Source organism: Carya illinoinensis, chromosome 3 (assembly GCF_018687715.1).
Source record: "Carya illinoinensis cultivar Pawnee chromosome 3, C.illinoinensisPawnee_v1, whole genome shotgun sequence".
Lineage (NCBI taxonomy): Eukaryota > Viridiplantae > Streptophyta > Magnoliopsida > Fagales > Juglandaceae > Carya > Carya illinoinensis.
In genome coordinates, this window is record NC_056754.1 from 56,049,286 (window position 1) to 56,072,111 (window position 22,826).

Genomic DNA, 22,826 nt, shown 5'->3' on the forward strand with positions numbered 1-22,826 from the left:
CCATGCATCAATAGCCAGGATATATTGAGTCAATTCTTAAAAGATCTATGTGATACATCTATAAATGCACAAGTGTTGAATGTCTAGAACAATAACAGAGATGTTTGAAGCTTGGGCATCACACGTTACTCTTCTTAGTTGTATTTGTAGATTGGCAACATGTGAATGCCATAATAGGGGATCATGTGTTGATTCTCAGTGCGGTTGTACAGGCAACTGAATCCATGGATCGATAAATATCTATACAATACATGTTAAGTGTCAAATGCCATGAACAACAAAGATGTGTGAGACTTATAAGCGTAGCTTGGACGATACTTGAGCGTCACACGTTAGTCTGAATGCAATTCTACATGCTTACATTTATAGACTGATGCCGTGGTAAGGTATGTGTTGACTCAAGATGCCCGGAAACTCTATGAACAAGAGCTGATTTAAGCCGTGTGATGGGGAAAACAGAGATGGGGAGAGGGAGGAGGACAGTGGGCAGATTGGAAAGGTTGGGTTTAAAAGGGAGAAAAGCTTATAATTGTGTATCTCTAAGAGCATTGCCATTGCCCAATACAAGTCCAAAATGGAGCACAAATTTGCAGAAATTCATCTGCAACAGCCTAACTAAAACTCAAAGGTTTGACATAACTGCTATAGTGAAGCTTCAGCCCTCTCCATGTCTGGCGAGACACTGTGTCAAGAGTAAATAATATTTTATTTATTTTTCACTACCTGCCCCTATCTGTTTCCCTCAGTTTCTCGTTAGGTATCCCAAATTTCTTGCCATTCTTTCCTTTCTTTCCGTCCCGAACTCCCATCTTCTTCATCTCGTAGCCCTAAATCTCTCCAGCGGTCGCCTTCTCCAGCAGTCGCCGTCGTTTCTGTATAAGTCTCTCTTCCACTCTCTTCTCTCTTCTCTCCCTCTTCTCTCTTGCCGTCGTTATGCATTTCTCTTTTCTAATTGATTTTATCTCCTTTGCGTTGCAAGGTCAGACTAATTTTTTTGAAATAGGCTTGCTCCACAAACTGAAACGGTTCTTCTTGCTCCACGAACTGAAACTGTTCTTCTTCCTCCACGAATCTGCCACTACCAGTAGCATCTGTTTGGGTAAATTTCTAGACTGTTTTGGTATGATTGTGGACTGTTTTGGTGATAGTGAACTATTTTGATAATTTTTGAGCTGTTTTGACATATATTAGTAGACTGTATTTCTAATTTGTGAACTGTTTTGATAATAGTGGACTATTTTGGTTATAATGAACTGTCTTGATAATATTATAAAAAATATATATTATATTATTTTTTAAACTTAAAAATAGTTAATATAATATGAACTAATTTAATTAAAAGTCTACATTATAGCCAAAACATAATATTTTAACTAAATTTTAGATTTGGCAATGTTGTAACACATGCCTCATCTAATCTAACGAGGTAAGTGTTGCCGGTTGGTGCGCTTCGCTGGAAGTACCAAACAGCGTCAGTGGTCCCCACCAACAATTAAACTCTCCCTACATGATACAGTAAGACACGTTGGCCCACGCCTAGTTTCCCTCTCTCTCTCTCTGTCCCTCTCTCTCGGAGGAAAAGGGTAAGGTAAAGGAAAAAGGAAAAGCAAAGGAATCATCCATCAAGCAAAAGACCAAGACGGTAGAAGAGGAGGCCACAGAATTCTCTCCATCCCATTCATGGCGGTACGATCATCCAACAGACATATATATACTTCAAGAATTATGTGTACATGACTACGCTTCTACCATATACCTATACGTCTTGTATGTCTGTTTGTCTCTTTATGTTTAATCTGTTTCTGTTCTTGCAAATGACCTTTTTTTATCCCCCCGTATGCTGTATTCTCTCCTCTTCCATCTCAATTTCGTTTTCTATACGTATGTTTTTCCAACGATTTCTCTGTCAGATGGTGCTGGTTGCAGTTTGCTGATTAAGGACAGAGAGAGGTATTCGCGATGTTACATCTGATTCATGTTCATTGTTAAAATATGTGTGCATCTATCTGTTAAGTTGTTTTTGTACGTCTTGATATGTTGGCAGCTTTGTGTCCTTGGGTTAATGGGGTTCTTGCGTGCCTCTTTTCAATCATGGTATTGCATCCTTATTATTAGGCTTTGAATTTGGACTTACAAGTTCATCGTTGGCTTTCAGTGCTAGAAGTTCATCCTCCCAGCGTTTGCTCGTGGTTTGATCACACACAACTATTCCATAAGATTTTTACTTTTTTTTCTTGATATGATTTCATGGATTTCCCCAGACCTGTGTGATGCTAGCTTTCCGTCTCTGAGGCATGTTTGTCATGTTAGTTTGCAAACCAACCCATATCAATATGTAGCAATTACCACATTATGCAATATCAAGAACCTGCATTCCGGGATTGGTATGAAAATTTTCGATCTTTTTACCAATTAGGGGGGTAAAAATAAACCGAAAAATCAGAAAACTGGACCGGACCGGTTGATTCAGTCTAGCTTTTGACCAGTTCAGTCCGGAATCGGGTTTACATTTTCCAACACCGGATTGGACCGGTTCACATATTATATATATATATATATATATTTTATCAATTTTTAATATTATATATAATATATTTTATATTATATATAATTTTTTATATATAATATATAATTATGTATGAAATAATATATTATAATTTATAACATAACATTTTAATCTTAAACATGAATATTTGTTTGATCATATGTTTTAAATATAAAATGTATATATTAAATACATTTTAGTACCTAATAAATTCTAAATATATTTCTTTTAATAAATACATTAGTAATATTAATATACTTAATATATTAAAACCAAAAAACCGGATTGAACCAGACCGGAACCAGTAAAACTAGACGTACCGGTTTAGAGAAGTAACCAGTGCATGATCGGTTTGTAAAAATGCAAAACCGGTACATACCGGTTCGGTCTTAAATTTTGTCCAAAACCGGATCAGACCGGTTACACCCCTTAAATACCAATGACAGACAATCTATTGATTTTATATGTTTATCTTACCTATTTCATTTCATTCTTACAAATCTTTTTGGAATTGTTTCTGCATTGCCGTATGTTTTAAAGAATATGGTTAGCTTGATTAAAATCTGCGTTAAGACGTGAAGCACCCATCTTCTGACATCTCATTCATATTGTTGGATTCATTTTGTCTTCCTTTATTTGATATGTAAGCAGCTACTGTCGTTTTCATTTTTTTAATAGAATTTAAGAAGCAAGAGTTGGTTCAACGTTAAGCTGATTGCATTATTCACGCATATCATCTGAAATCTTCAATTTCCATAGGAAAAGGGTGGACCATTGCCAAAGTTTGGGGAATGGGATGTCAATGACCCAGCCTCAGCTGAGGGATTCACAGTAATCTTCAACAAGGCTCGAAATGAGAAAAAGACAGGTGGCGAGGTTGACTCACCACCAAAGGATGACTCAAAATATAAGCATGGAGCAGTTCTTGGGAAACCTCATTCCGTAAGTTGCAATCCTGAACATTCCATCATTTTTTTTAACTTTGAGCCTGCCCTTTCGTGCAGCCATTTCATTTCTTAGTTCCCAATAAAAGCGGGATGTTTCTGTTAGGTTGGTGTGATACCTCATATGATAAGGATAAAGGTAGATGGTGAATGGGATCCCACATTGCTTGGGAATGAGAAGTTCTTGCTCTTTATAAGGTTCCAATGGGACTCCAATTATATCATTGACTAGAGTATAGCTCATACGGTTTAGGCCTTCCATTGTGGCGTTACAAATGGTATTAAAGTCTATCCCAGCAAGAAATATGGGACTTGAGCTGTGCCACCTACAACGGACAGGCCTAACGAGGACATATTGATATGGACCTTCATTATCATATAACAAAGGCCAAGATATGCCATAAATCTGTAAAATTTACTCCATATAAGCCCCTAGGGGTTGCCTCAAGTGATAAGGGCCTTGATCTTGGTAGTATACTCTCTCTAAGTCTAAGTTTCAACCCTTGGGTGCAAACAATTTCTATAGGCCACGCCCCATTGGTGAAAAGCCGATGATTTATCTTATCCGTGTGATGAAGACACATTACACTGGTCTGGGATTTAACCCTGTTAAAGACATGTTGCGTTCACACAATCTCCGAGATTCATTGTCATAAAAAAAATTTACACCATATATTTCACTATTTCTTGGATCAAGGCCAAGATATAGTTGATATTTCTCAAAACATATGTCGAATTATTGAAGAATGCTACTCACACATCACATGTCTAAGAATGACCTCTTTCTCTTCCAAATTCTTGTTAGAATGCTCAATATAAGGGTAGTTACATAACAAAACTTTGGAGTTTAGTGATTGTTTCAAACTAAGACCTAAAGTTTTAACTACATCAATATTAGACCTATGGTTTACTTCCTATGTACTTTGTGTAGCACCCTTCTGTTGTTTAGTAAAATTTCAAGTACTAATAACTATGTGTGTTTGTGTGGTCTTAAATTTGTTGCAATCTGATCCCTCAGTGAGTGTCTATTGACTAAATACAATGGAAACCCAACAACATTCAATCAGGACATAACCGGGCACCATGAATTCCTCTGTCTGAATTAAAACCCACAAAATGAATTGCCTGTACATAAAAGTTCAAGGACAATGATACACCACCAACTATATTACAACTTAATTACTACTATATATTAAAATATTAATATTTTTTACTTTAATTCAAGATTTCTGTACTTGCAACATTTAAAGTATATAAAATAATAATTTTTTTATAACTAGTTGTAAACAAATTGTAATATAGTTGTTCTTATATCATTTTCCAAAGTTCAAACATATAGAAATACTTCTATGAGCATAACATCGTTTCTGGGGTCTTTGGTATTCAGATAGCATTCTTGAGTTTTTCTTGCTTTTAATTAATGAGATGCTTTAGCAACAAAGAGATTCCAAAAAGTAAATCCACAAATTGATAGGTTCCAGACTCCCAAGTTCACCATAATGATCCAATCAATCAATCAATCTTTGACTTCTATGTCAGTTTACTTTCAGTTTCCCATTCCTTTTTCATACATACAATTCAAATCCACCTAATTTTAGTGTTGTACTCAATGGAGAAATTCATGAGTAACTCATCTCATAAAACCAGTTCAAAAAGAAAGGGTTGCTCATTCCTTATAAACATGCCCAAGGCCTTATACACAGTCAATGTGGGATTTATTCCTCAACACTCAAAAACATTTTTTTTTTTTATTGGTAATCAAGAACTTTATTCGTAAGAATAGACAAAGCCCAAGTACTGGGAGTATACATGAGAAGTATCTAGCTAGAGTGCTGTACTCAAAACATATACTCTTACTTTTTGCATATGCTCTTTCTTCCTTCAAACACCATCATTTAGGTATGGTACTTGTTGCCAATTTACTAATGTCCCTGCTAATTGATTTTTATGGATTTCTTCCTCGGCTGGTTATGAATTGCAATGATATATTCATGCATCTGAATGGATGTCAGAATTTATGGATGGTACTGGCATGTTGCCAATTGCCATAACATGACCTTTATGGGTTAACATATTGCTTTCAATTTGATTTTTACAGCAGAAAAAATGGTGTTGCTGCATACAGTCTGCTCATGCAGAATCATGAGGCTGCTTTTACCTCATGATAGCTTGAACAGGAAAACATTGGCCTTGAATATCCGAGCCCAAAATATGTTACTGAAGACTGAAGCCGTATCATATACTATGATGGATCATTGGATCCTGGCTGGAATCTGTTTATTGTGTCTAAACTTGGTGATAACTTGCAATTAGAGAAGTTTAAAGAACAATGTTGTAGTATGTTCAGTATACTGGCCGGTTATTATTGTGTACTACTTCTCTCCTTTACTGAAATCCTATGAACTGACACTACTATTTCTTTTTATATTCTTTGGAGTGGATTTGATTTACTTCTGATAATTGCGGACTTATACTGAATGTGGCAGTCCTACTTCTCTTAAACAATATGATTGTTTATCATGGAACGAATGAATGTATGTTCCCTTGGTCACAGCCCAAGCTCTCCCGAGTCTGATATATTCTATGCTAGTCAATCAGCCGAGCGAAGCTTTAGATTGGCTTTACAAAGAATTGATGAGAACCTGTAAAATAATCACATTGGTTATCAGTGCCATGCATAATGCTCGAGAAAAGTTAGGGGAGGTTTGGATATAAAAAGAATTTTAATTCATCACATCTAATTATTACAATTTTTTAAAATTTCTATTACAATATAATAAACAATTCTAATTTTTTCAAATTTCAAAATAATAATAATTTAAAAAATAATATTTTAACAATATTTTATTCAATTTTTAACTTTCATCTCAAATCTCTGACCATCTAAACGCCCCCCCCCACCCACCCAAAACCTATGATTCATCCGGAAGGTTTCCAAGCGTGTTAGGCATGTTACGTAGGACAAAGGACCCAAAAAACAATGGCAAAATGCGGTTGAACCGTGGAAGTGTTATGGAACCAAACCATGGAAGATTTTGCGGCTGATAAGAGAAACGGGGGCCATAATTCTTGTACCGACCAGAAAGTGGTGATGCGCGCACGGGGTGTAACCATCCCTGTTCTGTCACAAGCAGCCAATTAATCCCTATAACCTGGTAAAGAAATGGATACCTAATCCAAAAAAACAAAAAAAGAGTAAAGTACGAGAATATATTGAAAACTTTGAAGGCTTGAAACAAACACGAGCTCAAAAAACAAATCATATATCAGGGGCAAATATCTTTAATTAAGCACAGACGAGTCATCTCCACAGTAGCTTCAGGGGTGCCGGGTAACTCAAGACTGATAAGCTACAAAACTATTAACGGGGTGTAAGGCAATGGTTACATAAAGGTTACATAAAGATCTCCATCCTCCAATAATACATTTCATTCAACAGACAGACAAATCTAAACTCTGGATGTCCCAAGCTTCCGTTCAAACAAGCGTTGCAAAAGGTAGACTTGAAGTACGCTAGCTCCAATGAGTGCTGCTGATTCAAACATTGCCTTATGGACTGCTCTTCGACTCATTCCATCATTCACTGAAATGTTGTAAGAACAAATATTAAGAGATTGATGAGACCCCAATTTATTCTCTACTTTATTAACATATAATTTAAATAATAAAAATCTAACTCATCCCATCAATTTAAAGTTTTGGGACAAGTGATAATTTCACATTTTATCAGAGCTAGGAGTCATGAAGTCAGAGTGGGGGAAAAGCAAATAGAAAAAATAGTTGTGCCTATAAGATCACCAACTACATATTTATAAAATTTTAGTCCAGATCAACTTATTGTATGCACGCAAAGACACTCAGATTCATTTTTTGAGGAGACATCACACCTCCAGCTTTGAATATAGAAAAAGAAACCCAGTTCTTCAGATAGTACCTATTGCTTGGCGGTCCGTCTGAGCCTCTAACCAATGCTGTTCAAACTGGATGTTGTAAAGGGCTTCCTCCAACTTTGCTATCTGGTCCAGCAAGGGGTTGAAATGCTCTGCAGAGGTCATCAACAATTTCGGTAAATTGTTCTTCAATGGAGTTTGATAAAAGGTAAAATAAAATGGGAGAGAGGCCACGCAATAGAAAGTAATGTCACTGCTCACCATCTTTTGCATGCTGATCATAGTATGGAAAATGACCAACATGGACATCAAAGTCGATAGTTTCATGGTAGGGAGACTTGTTGGTGAAACAGAACCGATAAAGGCCTTTTGTTTGAGCCACAAACTCAAATTTCCCGCTTACCCTATCACGAAGATCTTGAATCTGCTCGCCAGTAGGCCCCTTTACCTGATTATATCCAAAACGATAGTGAGACTACCATAGATTCAATGGAGCATAATGGAATAAGCACAGAGAAGTTAAACGTGAAGATAGTGCAAAAGATTCCTTTAAATTTGAATTTCCCAAGCGACCAAGCAATATCCATTTTTGTCCATTCAAAAGGGTGCCAGTACATGGTACAACTCAATCGATCTATGTCTGTATACACCTACATAGGAAATATTAGGTGTATACATACTAGTTGATTTAGTAATTAACAATTTCCCTCAAAGTTTTTCCATATTTCTGCAAACACAATGAATTGAACCAAGATAGAGAGTACTGATGCAGTTAATCTGTGGAAAATTTGGCATTTCTGAATAGAGGAAAAAATCCCTAAAGGTGTGAAACTTGTTGGCCTTCAAGTAGGACTATAAGGAAAAACCAATCAAACCGATTGAACCCAACCAAACGGTTTGGTTGGTTTCAGTTTGTGGGAAATGAAACCGATTAAAAACCAGTTTGGTCTCAGTTTTCAAATCATGAAAACTGAATTGGACCGAATTGAACCAAAATATATATAATTTAATTTTATATATTATATTATACATATAATAAAATTAATATAACATGAAATTTTAATCTTATTGTTTAAACTTGCTTGATATAAACTTACTCTTAAACATGAATATTTTTTTTGATAAATACTCTTAAACATGAATATTAATATTAAGTTATTAACATGTTTCTATTTATACTTACATATTAAGTTATATCCTACTTCTCGCCAGGAATAATCCTTTAATCTTCAACCTTCTTTCTTCTACAAAATTGTTGTTTCTTCTATTTTCATTAATGTTTCTTCTTTTCTTCTTTCTGTTTTTTCGTTGTTTTCTGGGCTATTCTTGGTTCTGTATTGTTGGATGGGTTCGTGTCGGAAGCTTCGTACTGATCAAAAGCTCTTTGAGCTTAAAAAGAAAATGCTCAATGGTGGAGGATCACTGAGAGCAGTCATAGGGTCACCAAGTTCATTTCTATTGATAATGCTGCCATGGTTTGGTTGGCATCGGCGGTGGGTGATTGTGGAGCGTCTATTGGCTCTCCTAAGTTTTATAAAACTCGTAGGAAGGGAAATCAAGTGTCGGTGGTTCAAAGATGTCACGATAGCTATGGCAGGTTTCTGTCATTGTCGGAGTATGGACAAGAAAGAAGGTGTGACTTCATCACTGTTCCAGAAGGGCGAAAGGGCGAAGGGTGGAGGAGGTTTAAGAATTGTTGAGAGTGGCTGTTTCTTCTTCCTTTGTTTTGGGTGTTAATAACAGAGTATAATATGAACCCGTGGGATTGAAATCTCTTAAGCCCACAATCAATCCACCTTGGTGCTCATCAAAGTACCTATGAAGATTGCATCACAGCCTTATGTTGATGAGGGACGAAAGGGGACTTTTGTAGAGGTTTTGAAGATACTGCCGCCTTGTATGGAGGAAAGTAGGGAGGTCCGAGGGAAGTCTAGTGGGAAGATCTTGCATTCAGGAGGGCAGTCGTTGCAGAAGCCTGTTCATATTCTCAAGGATGGTGGTCTGAATTCTCATGAAGGCTCGTTAGGGGTTGGGAAGGACTTCTCACTAAAGGCCATGTATGACACGTTAATGGATATGAAATATAACGTGGATCTTATGTTGAAGTGGGTTAAGATGGGCATGGGCCCTATGGGCTCTGAATGTAATAAGGGATTGGACTCTCAGAAGGGTGTTTTAAAGGGTGGGTTGGCTTCGGGTTTGGGCCATAAGAGGGATGATAGTTTGAAGGGTAAAAATATAGTGAGTGGGCCGGGCTTGGTGAAAAGCCCGAAACGGGTGTGGAAGGCTAATGATGGTATTGGGTGTTTCAGTGTATCGGGAGTCTTGGGTGAGTCTAGCAAGACGGTGCCACCACTTGATCCAATGGTCTCAGAGGTTGCACAGACCATTTCGCCAGTCATCAACGACTCCTCTGGTGGTGTGTCAAAAATTTTGTTGTCGCCAAAGGTGGGTGAAATAGTGGTTCGGGACACCGAAAATGAGGTGGTGAGTTAAGTAGTTTTTAATCCATTCGTGTCTTTGGCTCCTTTGGTTAATAAAGTGCATTTGTTGGACTCAATCCCTCTGTTATTAAAGCCTCTTCATCCAGTTGATAATCTTCGTCCTAAGATGAACAATAGCTTGGTTTTGGTGTTTTCTGGAGATTTACAGCAAGAGTATTCTTCTGAAGGGGATGTGGTTGAGCCCAATTTACAGTTGGAATTATATGAGGGGGAAAGCTTTGATGAGGATGTGGGTAGCCCAACTCCTATACGTATCCTCCCGCCTCATGTTTCAACTAAAAATGCCTCGGATTGGGTTTTAAAAAAGGTTGAAGATTTACAAGCATGTGTGGGGATATCTTGTGATGGGTTTGAAGAACAGTTTAGGGCTCTTCTTGTTGCTATTGAAGCAGGAAGATCTACGGCTTTGAAGTCCGGCTTTGAAGTCTACAGCAAAAAAGGACAAGGAGTTGAAATGATTAAAATGCACCATTAATTACGATAACAAGGAGGGTAGTATGGGGAGGGACAGGTTGAAAGTGAGGGGGTCTTGGTCATCAAATGAAACCTAAAATCCTCTCTTAGAATGTAAGGGGGATTAATGATGTCAACAAGCGACTCCATATTAGATCCCTCCTTCGTAGCTGGAAAATTGATATTGTTTATCTTCAAGAAACTAAGTGAGTTTTATTCATAGAAGCATCATTCATAGTTTGTGGGGATGTTCTTTTGTGTGTTGGAGTTATCTTGCTTCATTGGGTGCTTCAAGATGTGTTGTTGATGTGGGATAAGAGAGTGGTGGAGTTAGTAGAGGAATGTATTGGGAATTATTCTGGGGTTGGTTCTTTTAAAAATATTGAGGATGGGTGGAGGTGGGCTTTTGCAGGTGTGTATGGGCCTAATGTGGATAGGGATAGAAGTTTTTTGTGGGAGGAGCTGGTGGGTCTTTACTTGTGGGATATGCCTTGGTCTTTGTGTGGGGATTTTAATATTGTTCGGTTTTCCAGTGAGAGGGCAGGTGCATCTACTTTGTCTATGGCTATGGAAGAGTTTTCAAAACTGATTTTTTAATGAATCTTGTGGATCTTCCTTTGTTTGTGTGTGTGTGTGTGTGTTGTTTTTTTTTGGGGGGGGGGGGGGGGGGGGAGGGGGGGGAGGGGGGTGATGTTTTGGGCGGGCGGTAATAAACATGGTCTAACATTAGAGGGTGGTTAAGGTTGGATAGATTTCTAGTCTCTACTTCATGGGAGACTCATTACCGGATTTATGTCAAAAGAAATTGTCTCGTGTCTGTTCTGATCATTTTTCCATTTTGCTTGACTGTGGTGGTTTACATGGGGGTATGCATTATTTCAAATTTGAGAATATGTGGCTTGCAGCCAATGGATTTGTGGAGAAGGTAAGGAATTGGTGGGCCTCTTATTCCTTTTTTGGAACTCCTAGTTTTATATTGGCAGGTAAATTCAAAGAACTAAAGTCTAATTTAAAGAAATGGAATAATGAAGTCTTTAGGCATACTGAAGTGCAGAAAAATCTGCTTTGGGATGAGTTGCACGCTTTGGTGGATGGGGAGGGAAATGAGGAATCATTGTTAAGGAAGAATGAGGTGGTGAACCAAATTGAGAAAGTTTTGTTGATGGAAGGAATTTCTTGGAGGCAAAAATCAAGGGTGCTTTGGTTGAAAGAGGGGGATAGATGCACTAAGTTCTTTCATAAGTTGGCTAACTCACAAAGGCGTCATTTTCATTCCGGTACCAATGTGATTTATTCCCTGTTGAGATTCAAGATCACATTGTGCAGTATTATAAAGATCTTCTAACCAAGACAGAGGAGTGGCATCCGAAGTTGGATGGTCTGAATTTTGACCACCTGGATTTCTGCGCAGCCAGCTGGCTGGAGAGGCCTTTTGAAGAAAATGAGGTGCATCAGGTGGTGAGTGGAATGTGTAAAGATAGAGCTCCAGGTCCAGATGATTTCTCTATGGCTTTTTTTCAGGAGTGTTGGGATATAGTGTGAGAAGTTATGCAGGTATTCCATGATTTTTATTATTGTCATAAGTTTGAGAAGTCCCTAAATGCTGCATTTATTACACTCATTCCTAAGATAGTCGGCAACTATGAGTTGAAGGATTTCCAACCTACTAGTTTCATAGCCAGGATTTATAAAATTATTTCAAAGGTGTTAGCTAATCGCATGAGTATGGTAATGGATAAAATCATCTCCAAACCTCAAAATGCTTTCATTAAGGGAAGTCAAATCTTGGACTCGGTTTGATTACAAATGAGTGTTTGGACAGCCAGATGAGGATGGGTATTCCGGGGTTCTTTGCAAGCTTGACATGGAAAAGGAATACGACCATGTGTGTTGGAATTTTCTTTTTTATATGCTAAGAAGATGTGGCTTTGGGGATAGGTGGTGTGGAAGGGTTAGACATTGTGTTTTGACCGATTGGTTTTTTGTATTAGTAAATGGCAACTCTTGTGGGGTTTTTTTCAGAGTTCAAGGGGCTTGAGACAAAGGGATCCGTTATCCCCTTTCCTTATTGTTTCTTTCCAATTTTCCCACTTATTATCTTTCTTTGTTTCCATTACCGGTTGGTGTGGAAAACCGGATTGAGAAGTTGTTTAGAGCATTTTTGTGGGGTGGCATGGGAGAGGAGAAAAAATTCCATGTTGTAAGTTGGCATAGGGTGTGCTGTCCAATTGTGAATGGAGGTTTGGGGGTGCAAAATTTGAGTAATTTTAATAAGACGCTGATAGGGAAGTGGTTGTGGAGGTATCAAATGGAAGGGGATTCATTGTGGAGAGAGGTTATTGATAGAAAGTATGGATGTGATTGGGGAAGATGGTGCTCTAAGGAGGGTAGAGGATCTTATGATGTGTGCTTATGGAAATGTATTAGAAAGGTGTGAGACAGTTTCGTAAAACATATTAAGTTTGAGGTTGGTGAGGGTGCAAGAATTCTTTTTTGGTTCGATGAATGGTGTGGTGAGAGATCTCTTCATTTTGTTTTCCCAGTTGTTTTCAGCTTGGTTGGAAATCAGCAGGTTGCTGTTTCAGAGGTGCTGAGTCGTGCTAATGGGATTGTGAATTGGAATGTTATTTTCACTAGAAATGTACAGGATTGGGAACTTTATGAGATTGAAGATTTTTTCAGTTTCTTGTATTCTCTGAATATACAAGGAAATGAGAGGGATCGAATGCTGTGGAAACACACGGGGAGCAAAAAGTTTTCAGTTAAATCTAATTATTTTTTTTTGATAAGTAAATAAATTTTATTGATCCACGTAAATAGGCAAAGCCCTAATACACAGAGAGTATACAAGCAAGAGCCTAATTACAATCCAAGAGCTACGGATAGTAGACTCGTTCCATTCAAAACAATAGTAGATGCCCAAAGAAGTAGGGTGTGAAAGAAAAAAGCTCGAAAAGCATCTGGAGAGCGTTCCTTATTCTCAAAACAGCGGCCATTTCTTTCTGTCCACGTGCACCACATTAAGCATAAAGGTACCATCTTCCATACAGCTGCAATCTGTCTATTCCCCCTTAGTCTTTGCCAACAAGACAGTAAATCGATCACCCTTCGTGGCATGACCCAAGCAATGCCCAACCTTGAGAGGATCTCATCCCACAAAACTTTAACTGCGTCGCAATGAAGGAGGAGGTGGTCCACCGATTCACCACTGTGTTTGCACATGAAACACCAATCCATTATGAACAGTCCACGTTTCCTTAGCTTGTCCACCGTTAGTATTTTACCATTAGATGCCACCCACCCGAAGAAAGCAACCTTTAGGGGAGCCTTGCTTCTCCAAATGTTCTTCCAGGGGAAGGCATTTGGCGGGTGATTTAATAAGGCCTTATAGTGCGAACGGACTGAAAATTTCTTATTCCCTGTGCATGTCCATAAGAGTCTGTCTTCCCCTCCAGCCCCAATCTTCAAGTCATGTAGAGCACTATAGAAATCAGTGATGGCGCCTAACTCCCAATCCTGTGCTGCTCTAGAGAATCTCACAGACCAATGTACGGAATCAGCGGTAGGGCACATATTGTCAGCCACTGAGGAATTCTGATCTAACGCTATCCTGTAGATGGTAGGGAAAACGTTTTTTAGAGGGGCATCACCACACCAAATATCATGCCAAAATCTAATTTTTGTGCCCCTTCCCACCACAAACCTGCAATGACTACGGAAGTTGTCCCATCCATTCCGAATAAGTTTCCATACTCCCACACCATAAGCTCCCCTTACTTCCTTTGTGCACCAGCCACCCCACACACTTCCATATTTGCATTCTAAAATGTTCTTCCATAGAGCGTCTCCCTCAAGATGATACCGCCATAACCACTTACCTAGGAGAGCCTTATTAAAGGTTCTCAAATTCCTTATGCCCAAGCCACCACAAGACAGAGGAGTACATATTTTATTCCATTTGATCAAATGGAATTTCTTTGTGTCGTCCAGACCTCCCCACAAGAAGTCCCGAAAAATCCTCTCCAGTCTATTCGCCACCCCTGCTGGCACAGGGAATAAAGAGAGAAAGTACGTTGGAAGGTTAGATAGCGTACTTTTTATAAGTGTGATTCTCCCCCCCTTTGATAAGTAGATTCTCTTCCACCCTGCCAGTTTTCCTTCAATCTTCTCAATAATCCCTTCCCACACTGTCTTAGATTTATGAGGGGCCCCCAAAGGGAGTCCAAGATACTTCATAGGCAAGGATGAAACCTTGCAGCCCAGGATGGTTGCCACCGCACCTAAATTGTTGACCGAGCCCACGGGGACTACTTCCGACTTGGATAAATTCACCTTAAGGCCTGATACAGCTTCAAAACATAGGAGAAGTGCACGTAAGGAGCGGAACTGTTCCTGATCTGGGTCACAGAAAATCAAAGTGTCGTCAGCGAAAAGGAGGTGGGAAACTGTCAAGCTGCCGTGTGTGGAACCACCCACCGTGAAACCAGAGAGAAAACCCCTTTCCACCGCCCTTCCCAGCATTCCACTTAGCACATCCATGACCAGAATAAATAAAAGCGGGGAGAGAGGGTCCCCTTGTCTCAAACCCCGAGAACTGTTGAAAAAGCCTTCAGGTGTGCCATTGACCAAAACAGAGAACCTGGCTGTTGTGATACAGTGCTTTATCCACTGACACCATCGTGCCCCAAAGCCGTACTTACCAAGAATGTACAACAAAAAATCCCAATTCACATGATCAAAAGCCTTTTCCATGTCTAGTTTACATAGGATACCTGGAATGCCGGATCGGATTCTACTCTCTAGGCACTCATTTGCGATAAGGGCTGAGTCAAGAATTTGCCTTCCTTTTACAAAAGCGTTTTGGGACCTCAAGACGATCTTCCCCAAGACTTCACTCAACCGCTTCGCTAAAACTTTGGAAATGATTTTGTAGACCCCACTTATCAGGCTTATGGGACGGAAATCTTTCACTTCCACCGACCCTACCCTCTTGGGAATGAGAGCGATGAAAGAGGCATTGAGACTTTTCTCGAATTTCATGAGAGAATGAAATTCAATAAAGACCTTCATAAGATCCTCCTTGACAACATCCCAGCAAGCATAAAAGAAAGCCATAGAAAAACCATCAGGTCCCGGAGCTTTATCTTTATTCATACCTTTTAGCACTCCAAGAACCTCGCTTTCATCAAAAGGCCTCTCCAACCAAGCCGCACTTGATTGGTCAATGGCATCGAAAGCCAGCCCGTCAACCTTAGGCCTCCAAGAGTATTGCTCTGTCAAAAGCTTCTCATAATAATGGACGATATGCTCCTTGATGACGTCTCTGCCCAGTAAGACTCTGCCATCCGCATGGAGGACCTCTATAGCATTATTTCTTCGATGAGAATTTGCAACCCTATGAAAAAACTTTGTGTTCCTATCCCCTTCCTTCAGCCAAAGGGCCCGTGATTTTTGTCTCCACATAATCTCCTCCATAGCAGTAACTTTTTCCAGTTCAGCCTCAACAGTCAATTTCCTTGCCCTATCATCTTCTGATAAACTTCTTTCTACTTCTTTTTCATCAAAGAGTTGTAATTCCACAAAGAGTTTGTTTCGCTGGTCATTAATGTTCCCGAAGACTTCCAGATTCCATATTCTTAGATCATTTTTCAAAGCTTTTAGTTTCCCAGCGAGTATAAAGCTAGGATTGCCTGTGAACTGATAAGATGCCCACCACACCTTAACTTTCTCAATGAACCCATATGTCTTCAACCACATGTTCTCGAATTTAAAGTAGCGGCGTCCTTCTTGAATACCCCCACAGTCGAGGAGAATGGGAAAATGATCTGAGCAAAGGCGGGGGAGCCGCTTTTGACAAAGAGTGGAAAAGTGGGCTTCCCAAGAGGAAGAAACGACGAACCTGTCCAAACGTGACCATGCCCTTCCATTTGACCAGGTAAAATCTCCCCCTGCCAAGGGAAGATCCACCAAGTCTAGATCAAATAAGAGTGTGGAGAAATCCGCCATGGCTGCATCCGAGCTAGGAACCCCCGACCGCTCACTCGAGAATCGAGTGATATTGAAATCACCCCCTATACACCACGGTATATCCCACCAACTGCAAAGGCCAGCTATCTCATCCCAAAGAAATTTCCTGCCACCATCAAAATTAGGCTCATAAACACCTGCAAAACCCCAACGAAATCCATCATCCACACTAGAGAACGAGCAGGCTATTGAGAATTCCCCAACATATTCATCTACGAGATTAAATGCTCTTTTGTCCCACAACACCAGAATACCCCCTGAAGCACCCTTAGAGGCGAGAGTGGTCCATCCCACATACGAACAATGCCACAAACTTCTAATGATGCTTCTATCAATACGTTTTAGTTTCGTTTCCTAAAAACAAATAACATCCGCCTTCCATTCCCGCAAAAGGTTCCTGATTGTGAGACGTTTTTTCGGATCATTTAAGCCCCGAACATTCCAGGCTAGAATCTTTGGCTTCATGGATCACTAAGATTCACCCTATCCTTAAACCTGCCCCTACACGTGCTGCCCTCCCTTGCATCATAATTTATGGAACAGGCCAATCTTTTAAGTTCTCTGTCTTTCTTAACAACAGATTTAACCAAAGAAGGCTGACCTGCGCTTATGGCAATGAGTAAAGCTTGCAACTGATCCTCAAAGCCTTCGCAGGATATGCCCAAGCAAAGCCGCATGTCGTTCACCTTCTTGAGTACCCAATCCGATTGTAAATCAGACGAAGAACCTTCTGGTGGCAAAGAGCAAAGTGGGCTAGGTAGCTCCTCGGATTCACCTGGTACAGTAGACAAAAAGTCAGCCCCAAACTCTTCACACACTAGCTGTAGCTCCTCAGATCCTATGTCTGAAGACTCCCCCTTCGAAGAAGAGGCGTCCACCTCATCCACCACCGTACACAATACCCGGGACAAGGTCTCAGAGAGACCTAAAGAGAGAGCTTCGGGAATTACTCCCGTGCCAAGGTCAGGCGTGGACGAGGGCCCCGTCCCCTTGGATCTGCTCGCCACGATCCGAAATTGCTCCGGAGTGCCACGTATGGCTTCGTCTGAGGCCACCGGCCCGTTCCGTGGCTGCCGCAAGGTGAAGGCCTGAGGGGCGTTATCCATGGACAACACGTGCGTATTTTCCGGCGAAAACAGTGAAGAATGAAGTTCCGTACCCACGTTGGAAGGTTCGCCGGTGTCCGGCGAGGCGTTCTGCGACGGTGGGTGGTCGGCCTGAGATGCCGCCGGTATGGGAGCGTTTGAGAGAACCGGGTCAACGGCTGCTTCGGGTGTCTGTGGAAGGGGTCCAAAGACCCGAGGCTGAGGACAGTTGTCTACCTCAATTGGAACTAGCCCGCCCTCGTGAAAGGCTCCGTGGACAAGGCCTTGTGACCCGCAACTAGGGCTTGTGGCCCGTTGGCTAGCAGCCTGCAAATGGGGCCTTGAGGCCCGATATAGAGGGCAGACAGGTTCCCTCTGTCCTTCGGTCTCCTCTATATACCCTGGTCTTCCCGATAAAACCTACAAGTCCTTCTCAGCACCATGCTTTCCTCCCAGTTCAACCACCCTACCGTGTCCCATCACCATGTTCAAATCCAGATCCACCTTTTTTACTAAGAAGGAAACCTCTTCTAAGACCCCTGAAAGCTGAGCTCTGACAGCCCATAAAATACCTTCTACATCCCCTAGATTTGTGCACACATCAGAAGACCCCCCACCAACCGCTGGGTAGGAGGGACGTTTTGGCGAGGAGCCAGCCAAGACCGATGCATAGGTTGCTGAAATGCTTGGTTCCAGATTTGGACCAACGGTCCCTCCCTTATCTGCCAAGACCGCAGACTCTGCTACCTTCCTAAGGTGATAAGCAAAACCCTCCCATCCACAGCCCTTATCTCCCTCGGGTATGATCTGTTCAGCAGCAATTCTCTTTTCCATGGAAGAGTGTTTGGAGGGCTTTTGTGCTGTCTAAAGTTGCCTTTTTTATTTAGACAGCCGCACTTGGGAAGATTTTGACAGTTGACAATTTGAGGAAACACGGCATGACTGTTATGGAGTGGTGCTTCATGTGTAAGAATAATGGTGAATTGATTGATCATTTACTCTTACATTGTGAGGTGGCTAGGGAGTTATGGGTTGGTGTTCTTAGTAGAGCTGGGTTGAGTTGGGTTATGCCAATGAGAATGGTGGATCTGCTAGCATGTTGGAATAGGCAGCACAGTAGTTCTCAGTTGGCAGTGGTGTGGAGGATGATTCCTTTGTGTTTAATGTGGTGTTTATGGAAGGAAAGGATTGAGAGGTGCTTCAACGACAAGGATCAAACTGTTGAGGATATCTGGAAATTGTTTGTCTTCGTTGCTGCAGTGGTTTTCGGCTATTGTTCTTAATGGGAGGGAATGCTCATGAGTTTTTGTTTTCTTTTCAGGTTTCTAGAATGTAATCAGGTGCTTCTTTTGTATACTTTCTATGTACATAGGCTTCGCCTAGTTTCATTCAATAAAGTTCTTACTTATCAAAAAAAAGTTAATTTACATCCTTACATATATAATATGGTACAAGTATAACATATGTATATTATATATATATATTGATAAGTACATTTTTTAAGCTAAGTGGTTAGTAATTTTACCTATCAAAAAAAAGTTAGTAAGCAGTTATTCTGTAATTTTTTTTTATATACTTTGGAGTTGGACCTTTTACTTTGGTGGTTGCATTTGCAATTGTGTTTAGTGTACTGTTTTTAGATTTTGTTTATGTTGGCTAATTATTTTTTTATATGCATTTTTTAGGCTTTTAGCCCTTAGGAACATTGTTATATGCATTTTTAATAGGTTTTTTAAGCATTATTACATGCATGGTTTACTTAAACTTTTTTTTTTTATATAAGTAAGAAATAAATATTTTGATATGAATGAAGTAGGTATAAGCCGTGTACACCGGAAGTATACAGAAGAACACCTAAATACATTCTAAATGAGATGAATTAAAGACAAAAAATCATGAGCGTTGTCCTCATTTAGTACAATAGCGGAAAACCAAAGCAATAAACTGTGGAGAAAAAATTCTTCAGCTCCTCCCTTGTACGTTCCTTATTATCAAAACAGCGCGCATTCCTTTCCGACCAAATACACCACATGATGCATAACGGAATCATCTTACATACCGCAGCCACTTGATGACAACCTTGTAGCATCCTCCAACAACCCAACAAATCCAACCCCCTCAAAGGCAATTAGTATATTTTGGTTAATTATTTTTAGCATTTATTTGGTTAATTGGTTATATGTATGGTGTTTTGAGTTGAAAATAATGTTTTGAGCCCTATCATATTTGAACTAAAAAATTATTCATTTGGGTCAAAAAAGCCCAAAACCGAATCAAACCTATAAAACCGAACTGAATCGAACCGAAACCAAAATAACCAAAAGTTTTGGTTCCCGGATTAACCGGTAGGTTTCAGTTCTCAGAATTCCAAAACTGACTTAGACCGATTCGGTTCCAAATTATGTCCAAAATCAGATTGAACCAAACCGATTACACCCCTACATTCAAGTACATCCAAAGAACGCATTGTGGTTCTACATTATCCCAATGTAATCAAGTACTAAAAGTCCAATGGCCACCAAGATTTGGTCAAACAAACTCCCAAGATCACACATCATTCACCGCCAACTTGAAGTTGAAGTGGAAGCAAAAATAATGCCAAAGATTTTTTCCTTCTAATTCCGAGTCATAAAGCACATAATCAAGAAAATCTAAAGCATTCTTGTATAGAGAGCACCAAGCTCCTTTCTTAATCAATGTGACATAAGTAAAAATATTAGGATCCTATCCTTTTTTTCCACCAAGTACCCCAAGCTTTCGCATCCCTACCTATTCATCTCTGTTGTAGATTCCACTCCGCACGGAAAACCCTCTCAAACTCATCAAAAATTTCGTCACTTCACCATATGTCATGTCAAGCACAATCCTTAATTCCGTGCAAATTAACTGGACTCGACATATATAACAAGGCAATGTTCATCTCCCTTTGGATAGGCCAATAATTCGCAGCAGCTGTTGACACTGATAAAAAAAAAGGTTGCAACTTCTCATATTTGATGAATAAAAAATAAATTATTCCTTTTTAGTAATTTAGGTCGATATTCAATATCGCAGATGGTGCACACTTTAAAATGTCAACGAATGGATCACCGTAAAATCAGGCATAGAATGAAACAATGATAACATTTTAAAAAAGAAAAAGAAAAAGAAAAAATCAACCATGACAGGGAACCTGGGTGAAGAAAAAGGAGGAAAAGAAAGGGGGAAGAAGAAGAGAGAAGAAATACCACAACATCGACGCCGTCGTCAACGTAATGCCATTGAGAATCGGTCTTGATGACAACGAAAGAGGCATGAACGGTGTCACCCTCGTACTTTACATCGTGGGACAAGCACTCTTCTCTGTCTATCGAAAATCTTATCCCTTCCGTTTCTTTGGTTGCGAATAGTAAACACAGCACCGCTACCACCGCCGCAACCCTCAAATCCCAGTACAATTCCATCTTTCAAAATCGATAACCCTACACAATAATATCAATCAGAACAGAAGCTTCGGAAAAAGGTAGACCACTTTATATACCTCTACGAAGTTTTTATATTTTTGGATCCGACAGAGACAGAGACAGAGAGACAGACACGGAGCCTCCCAAGTCCCAACTCGCAACTTCGAACTCTCCAGATCGGTGGTATTTCTGACCATGCCCGGAATCCGTCTCTTGTTTCTTAAACTGACGTCTCAGTTTTTGATTGGGTATGCCAACAGCGTTTACCAATGGAAATTTCCCACGTGGAATTGCACACGTCATGTTAAGAAGTAAAAGGCATTCCTACGCTTCCTGCCGCTGGGTTTGCAAATGTAACAACTTAATTACTGAGTAGAATTTAATTATTTAATTATTATTTATTTCAAATTTCTTTACATATCTTTAATTAATAAAATGTTTAATTACTCTAATCCAAACTACTTTTAAACTATTATCCTCTAATTATATAAATCAAGAAAATTTCTATACATAAGTTGGTTTTATTTTTTACACCAGACACCGGTCTCATTTCTCCACTTCACGATTCTAAACAAAACCTTACCCTCCTCTTATCCCAACCATGTAGAAAAATAGAGAAATAAAATACACGAAATTGAACGTAATTTTGACAGAATTGTGACACTCCTGTGAGGATATTTATCCCACAAGTTAGTAATAGACAAAAGGAATTAAGTAAGTAAAATTGTGCACCAATAACCCCTATTTATAGGCCATCATGCACAGGTTGGTAAATAGGACAACCATTGGTAATTTAATGGTTGATAAATGACACAACCTTAAGAAGTGACACAACCTTCTGACTAAATCAAAAGGTTGTGTTTTTTAATACTTCATTAGTCACATAACCTAAAGGGTTGTATCTCTTAACACTTCCTTAAATATTACCCCTTATGGGAACCATCACCATGGAGAGGGTGTCATTTCAAGAGGAACACCGTTTGATGATCACACCCCTTAGAATTACATCTCCCACTTGATCACACAAAACGGTGATGATCCAGTTGAGTAAAATTACCTTAGTACCAATATGAGTTTTCCACTACTCAACTCTTATATGCATACTCTTGCAGATCGGCGTCAGAACATGACAAGTCTCTATGTAACAGCCCGCTAGAAATTCAATTGTGAAATTTCTATTAACTTTAGGAACCTCGTGAAAACTCCATAAGTTTTCACGAATCCATTAATCGTATAGATTTTTGTCTAACTACATAGTTAGTGTTATTATTTACTATGGTATCAGAAGTGTGTTTTTGATTATTGGAGATAGTTAGAAGTGTAAAATTTATTACGATTTGTGCCATTAGACTCGGAGGGTTATTTAAAATCTTATGGCGCAATAACATTTTTTCATATTTTCGGTCAAAACGTCTGTTCAAAACTGTAAATATTATTGGATAAAAAGAAATATCTTGAAATAATTTTCATGAATATTATTGGGTAAAAATATTTTGAGTTGATTTTTATAGATATTATTAGATAAAAATATCTTAAGTTGATTTTTTGTAGATACTATTGGATAGAATATTATGAGATAATTTTTTATAGATATTTTGGGTAGGAGAAAACTACACTCAACTCTCAACTCCAGCCTCATCTCTTCCATATCTCATCCATAAGTATCTTCAGCCACCTCTCCCCACAAAATTATCTTCATTTACACTTTCCATTGAAAGAATATCAAACACTCTCTCTCGGACAGCTTTTAGGAGGTCTTTTGCACGCCCATTTCGAAGCTGTTGTAAGTATTTTATCATAAAGTCTCATTCATATAAGTTGTTCTTTTTTTAGTCTAGTTTACATGGATATCTTATTTGTCCCATTTGACGATCATTTGGTCAGTCAAATATTGTGTAAACTATAGAAAGGTCATTCTGAGAGATAAACTAGAGA

General features: G+C 39.4%; 2 protein-coding genes across 4 annotated transcripts; one reads left to right on the top strand and one right to left on the bottom strand.

The window, feature by feature from the left end:
• Window positions 1-1,527: 1,527 nt before the first annotated feature.
• On the top strand, window positions 1,528-5,949 carry LOC122305504 (protein NOI4). 2 transcript variants are annotated; one of them, XM_043118083.1, is made up of 3 exons: window positions 1,528-1,686; window positions 3,305-3,487; window positions 5,588-5,949. In XM_043118083.1, exons 1-3 carry the CDS (start codon window positions 1,681-1,683, stop codon window positions 5,633-5,635), a joined length of 237 nt encoding a protein of 78 aa, XP_042974017.1. In that variant the 5' UTR covers window positions 1,528-1,680; the 3' UTR covers window positions 5,636-5,949. The 2 variants fall into 2 exon arrangements, with proteins under 2 accessions (XP_042974017.1, XP_042974018.1); XM_043118084.1 differs by having other exon boundaries at window positions 5,591-5,949.
• Window positions 5,950-6,733: 784 nt separating this feature from the next.
• Window positions 6,734-21,141, bottom strand: LOC122305505 (transmembrane emp24 domain-containing protein p24beta2). Of its 2 annotated transcripts, none has more exons than XM_043118086.1 (5): window positions 21,025-21,141; window positions 20,676-20,909; window positions 7,641-7,827; window positions 7,424-7,531; window positions 6,734-7,072 (listed from the first exon to the last, which is right to left on the bottom strand). In XM_043118086.1, the coding sequence occupies exons 2-5, from the start codon at window positions 20,889-20,891 to the stop codon at window positions 6,939-6,941; spliced, it is 645 nt and encodes a 214-aa protein (XP_042974020.1). In that variant the 5' UTR covers window positions 20,892-20,909; window positions 21,025-21,141; the 3' UTR covers window positions 6,734-6,938. The 2 variants fall into 2 exon arrangements, with proteins under 2 accessions (XP_042974020.1, XP_042974019.1); XM_043118085.1 differs by having other exon boundaries at window positions 20,969-21,126.
• Window positions 21,142-22,826: the final 1,685 nt, after the last annotated feature.

Excerpts from the sequence above, each read along its gene's own strand:
- LOC122305504 (XM_043118083.1), top strand. Across the intron at positions 3,488-5,587 it reads TTCTTGGGAAACCTCATTCC|CAGAAAAAATGGTGTTGCTG; the intron begins GTAAGTTGCAAT and ends TGATTTTTACAG.
- LOC122305505 (XM_043118086.1), bottom strand. The coding sequence starts at position 20,891 with ATGGAATTGTACTGGGATTTGAGGGTTGCGGCGGTGGTAGCGGTGCTG. Across the intron at positions 7,532-7,640 it reads TGATCAGCATGCAAAAGATG|AGCATTTCAACCCCTTGCTG; the intron begins GTGAGCAGTGAC and ends TGACCTCTGCAG. Across the intron at positions 7,073-7,423 it reads GACGGACCGCCAAGCAATAG|TGAATGATGGAATGAGTCGA; the intron begins GTACTATCTGAA and ends ACAACATTTCAG.